General features: G+C 42.5%; 1 protein-coding gene across 6 annotated transcripts; it reads left to right on the forward strand.

Moving 5' to 3' along the window:
- The first annotated feature begins 766 nt into the window (after positions 1-766).
- Positions 767-3,605, forward strand: LOC147893958 (uncharacterized). 6 transcript variants are annotated; one of them, XM_087386483.1, is made up of 4 exons: positions 767-838; positions 1,372-1,531; positions 1,690-1,796; positions 1,966-3,605. In XM_087386483.1, the coding sequence occupies exons 2-4, from the start codon at positions 1,450-1,452 to the stop codon at positions 2,578-2,580; spliced, it is 804 nt and encodes a 267-aa protein (XP_087242609.1). In that variant the 5' UTR covers positions 767-838; positions 1,372-1,449; the 3' UTR covers positions 2,581-3,605. The 6 variants fall into 6 exon arrangements, with proteins under 6 accessions (XP_087242609.1, XP_087242612.1, XP_087242613.1 ...); XM_087386486.1 differs by lacking the exon at positions 767-838 and having other exon boundaries at positions 1,020-1,531; positions 1,966-2,129; positions 2,306-2,481; XM_087386487.1 differs by lacking the exon at positions 767-838 and having other exon boundaries at positions 1,020-1,531; positions 1,966-2,129; positions 2,309-2,481.
- The last annotated feature ends 1,169 nt before the right edge of the window (positions 3,606-4,774 follow it).

Genomic DNA, 4,774 nt, shown 5'->3' on the forward strand with positions numbered 1-4,774 from the left:
GGATCCACAAATTTGGAAGGAATGCACTTTAATGGTTATAAGTTTTTTGCTAATTGCCCCATACGTGGTTGAGGTGGGACATGGATTTTTGTCAAGACTGAGCTCCATGCTATTGTTTTTTAGGCTGCGCCTGATGGATCTTACCTCATTTTAGAAGTTTTCCATTTGCAACAGTTTCTGATAGCGTCTATCTATGCCCCCAATTGTTCTCTTGATCGTTCCCAAGTGTGGGTTGATCTGTCTCACAAGATTAGCGGCAGACAAGTTTGTTTGACAGGGGTTTGGAACATGGTTACCAAGCAAGCTGATTGGTCTCATGATTTTTATGACCTCCATGTTGCTAGACGTCAGGCGTGGGATTGGTTGGTCTTGCAATGCTCACTTGTTGATAGGTGCGACTTTTACCAGCTTCAATAAATGGCTCGGTTCACTTGGCACAATAGACACTCTGATGATCCCTGGAGGGCAGTTCTCCTTGATCGATTTTATCTCATGAATAATGGTTGGTGGATAGATCCACGTGTTCACACTCAGGTTGTTGACTCCATAGTTGCTTCGGATGATATGCCCAATCTTTTTGGGTTTGCCCTGCTCACTCCTACTCCCAATACTCGTGGGCCTTTGCCATACAAAATTAACACTAGTTTCTTTGGCAAAAAGGCCTTTGATGACCTTGTTCGCGTTGCATGGGATTCAGCCAGAGGTAAGTTTGCATGTCCGATTGCCAGGTGGGCAGCTTACATACAAAGTGTTACAGTAGCCAGCAAAATCTTTGACCTTGTCATTGCCGCTTGATGCTCTTCAGGCCATTCGACACTCTCTTTTGGTTTCTCTCCAGGTTTCTCCTTTAGATTTTTTCTTGCCGCCTTTGCTGTTTGCATTGGAACTGCATCTTCGTAGTCAGGAGCACCTGCGTTTGGCTGCTGCGCGTGTTCAATCTCATCTCCACTGGCTGCAAGTACGGGATAAACCTTCTGGGTTTTTTTAAAAGATCATTCGTGAAAAGAAAGTTAAAGAGCACATCTCTATAATGCTGGATAGCCAGGGTCGTTCAGTTTCCAATGATCGTGAGATTTCCAGGATAGTTTGTCAGCATCTGTCCTCCATTGTTGGTGCTGCTCCGACAGTTCCAGCAGATTTTGATCAATGCCTTCAAAGTTTCCTGCAATTTACTCATCCATGAAGCTCTGATGCTTCAACGGCCATTTTCTAAAAATGAGTTGCATTTTGTTGTCAATTCTATGGCCAAGAACAAAACTCCGGGCCCAGATGGCATACCTATGGATTTTTTACAGTTTTATTGGGATATCTGTGGTGCTGATCTGACTCGCATGGTAAACGCTTGTTTTAAGAGAGGCTTTTTGTCTTCAGATATGAATCGTGGGGTGATTAAGCTGATTCCCAAATCAATTAACTGGCTACACCCTGGCGATTGGAGGCCATCTTACTATGCTTAATGCTTCGTATAAAGTTATGGCCAAAGCTCTTGCATTGAGGGTTAAGTTTTTGCTGGCTAGGCTTTTCCATTCACGTCAGTATGGCTTCTTACATGGCCGTAATATCCATGACGCTATTCTCAACATGCTCATTGCTATTGATTATGCTGTCATAAGAGATGTTAGGTTTATGATGCTGAATCTCAATTTAGAGAAGGCTTATGACCGGGTTTGATGGGATTTTGTGTTGCAGGCAATGCATTCACTTGGTTTTGGTCCAGGGTTTTGCTTCTGCGGTTGTCTCCATCAATGGATACCTTTATGATAGCAGCTTCCCACTTCGACGTTCTGTCCGTCAAGGTTGTCCACTGGCTCCACTACTTTTTGCCATAGTGACTGAACCTTTATTGTGTCAGATTGATGTGCACATCAGTAGGGGATCGCAGGCTGGTTTACCTTGCCCGATGGATCAGTTTTTGGTTCGCAATTTTTTGCTGATGACAACTCTAACATTCTGTTGGCTTCTCAGGTTAATCTAGATCAGTTGTTGCAGCTCTATGACGAGTTTGCTTATGTTTCTGGTTCTAAGATAAACTCTTGCAAAACAACAGTTGCATTTCTCAATGGGCTCCCTCCTCCTCATTGGGTTCAGCAGTATGGATATTCCATTGTCAAGCCAGGAGAAGTTCTCAGGTATTTAGGTTGTCCTATTGGTGTGGGGATTACCATGAAGCAGAGATTTGATTGGTGTAAAATGAAGGTCTTCCAACGATTTCATAAATGGCGTGATAAACATCCGTCTTACTGTGCTCAAGTAGGTTCTTGCTCTGTGTATGGTGTTTCTTTCTATGGTTCTTCCTTTTTCGCAGCAGGGTTTTTCTCAATTGGAGCGATGGGCTTTCTTTGGCAGGACCAATGGCATGCATTTCCATGGCAGTATGTGCAGACGCCTAAGGAGGCTGGCGGCTTAGGACTTGAAGCTTTTAAAGCTAAGTGCCACAATTTGTGTGTCAAATGGGTGTTCAAGATGCATTCTAGGCAGCCATGGGCAATCATTTCTCGCTTCTGGCTTGAAGAAGCTGGGGTGCTAGGCTTCTCGCGGGGCCAGTTGCGTTGGCAGGAGGTCTTGCTTTTACTGTTTTGAGTCCATGTTCCCCATTTTGGCATTTTTCAAAAACTCTTGTTGATTTGGAGGGGTGCAGTGGGCGATGTGGAGTAGTTGCCTACTCCACAATGCCTCGGAGATCATGCTCTAGGTTTGAATGTTTGGGTGAACAGGTGACCATTTTGTAATGGAGTGGCTCCTGTACAAATTAAACCCAGGCTCTCTTTGCAGATGCATTTCAAAGGTATCACTACTTAGAGCTCTATTTAGAATTCTTCTACTGCCAAGTTTTTACCATTGCCAAAAATCATGCATCGATATCGGTTATCAACTTCTAAACAAATGTTTCTATCTTCTACCCTTGGGAGACTGCTTGAGTATTGGCCTACTAGTCCTGTTTGTTTATGGGCTGTTGATCTTCGAGGTTGGGGCAATCAAGCCGGGAAGGATTTATCCCGGCTCTCACGTAAGGATTATCCACTTCCTCTTCCTGTTGATATTCCTCATGCTACCCAATAACTTGGGTCCAGTTTGCTCCTCAGGATTCACTCTGGGTGTGGGGATTAAGATTGAAGCGGATATGGTCTTTAACTCCATCTGCTTCTCTAAATTTTTTTGCCTAGAGAATTCTGGTGTGAAAGCTGCCAACTTGAGACAGATTGGCTAAGTGGAATGGGAATATTTCTCCGTTATGTCAATTTTGCAAAGTTCAGTTTGAGAGGACATGGTCCATATTTGCATTCGGGCAGTGGAAGTCGGTTCTCTTGGGGGACAGAGCTGGCATGATTGACGCACAGCTCATTCTATGGCACTTAGTTCATCTTACGATTCTACAGGGGCTATGGAAGTTTAGGAACTCTCTAGTGTTTAAGAACATTCCTCTTCCAAGGGATTTTCTATAGCGGTTGAAAGAGGATTGTATAGATGTGCTTCTTTACTTTGGGAACCATAGTGAGTCTCTGGGCTTGGCAGCATGTCTGCTTGCATTAGCACCATAACTGAATTGTATTTACTTCCCTTTTTGGCCTGCCCTCTGGGTAGCCTTAGCAACGGTTCGAGTTTTGCAAAGCTAAAGATCTTGATTATTTCTATTTGTTGGGGTGAGAATTCCCTATTGGCTGCTAGCAACTTTGGCAGGCTGGTATTTGTAAATTTGGTACAAAGGTGATTGGTCCAAGTATGCTCCTTGTAAGAGGCTTTAATGCATGCATTTAGTGACTTCGTCCTCTCTCTCTCTCTCTCTCTCTCTCTCTCTCTCTCTCTCTCTTCTTCTCTCTCCTCTCTCCCCTTTCTCTTCTTCTTCTCTCTCTGTCTCTCTCTCTCTCTCTCTTCTTCTTCTTCTCTCTAGGCAAGCCCCCCCTCCCCTCTCTCTTTCTCAAATTCATCTTGTTGACTTTTGGACCACTCTTTGTACACTCTTTCCTTTTCATGCCTCCAGTTTTATGCTCTCTTAAGCATTTCACTCACCCACAGGCAGGCCTAATAAATGATAGATATATAATATTCACCTTATTCCATTCGAATTATTCTTTCCTCCAAAAAAAATAACAAGGTGAATTACATTCAAAAGGCCCGTCCTTTATGGAGGTTAATGAATTGGTAAATAAGAGAGTGGTCTGACCAATAAATATAATTAGTGTCGACCTTGCTTTGTTTATTTTGTGTGTTCGACCATATGTGGTCAATTGTGTATTTAGAAATTATTGTAGGTTCTTGAATCAATTGCAAGAATTTATTTTGTGCCATGTATGAGTTAAGTATTGTTGAGGTAGTTTTGGTGGGGTCGTAGTGAATGTTGAAGTCGTCGATTATTGTAATTGGAATGTCATTTTTTATTTGAATAAGTACTTTGTCTAGTATGGACACTAGAATTGAATGTGGTGTTGTGTGTCCTCTGTAGACATTAATTATAGCAATGTTGGATTGTTGTGATGTTTTGAATATTGTAAGCTAGCGAATTGGTTGTATAGGTGTCCATTGAGGTGAAACATAATTGTTGTAGGGGTTGGCATTGTTGTATCGTGCTCTTTTGCCTATGTTTGGGTTATTGAATAATATCCACAGTACACGCTGTGAAGAGTTGTTTAATGAATGTTTTGAAAATTCCATCTGCACCCTTGACTAAGCCACCTTGGATGTCTAGGTTGACCAGAACAGATTTCAACTATCATCCGTGACTTTAGATGTAAGGTTTGGTGTAATCCTGTTGTGTTTTTTAGGCTTGTTGGAATTA

This window comes from Dipteris shenzhenensis, chromosome 15, assembly GCF_047967505.1.
Source record: "Dipteris shenzhenensis isolate YYH24624 ecotype China chromosome 15, Dip_SZ_1.0, whole genome shotgun sequence".
NCBI classification, from domain to species: domain Eukaryota; kingdom Viridiplantae; phylum Streptophyta; class Polypodiopsida; order Gleicheniales; family Dipteridaceae; genus Dipteris; species Dipteris shenzhenensis.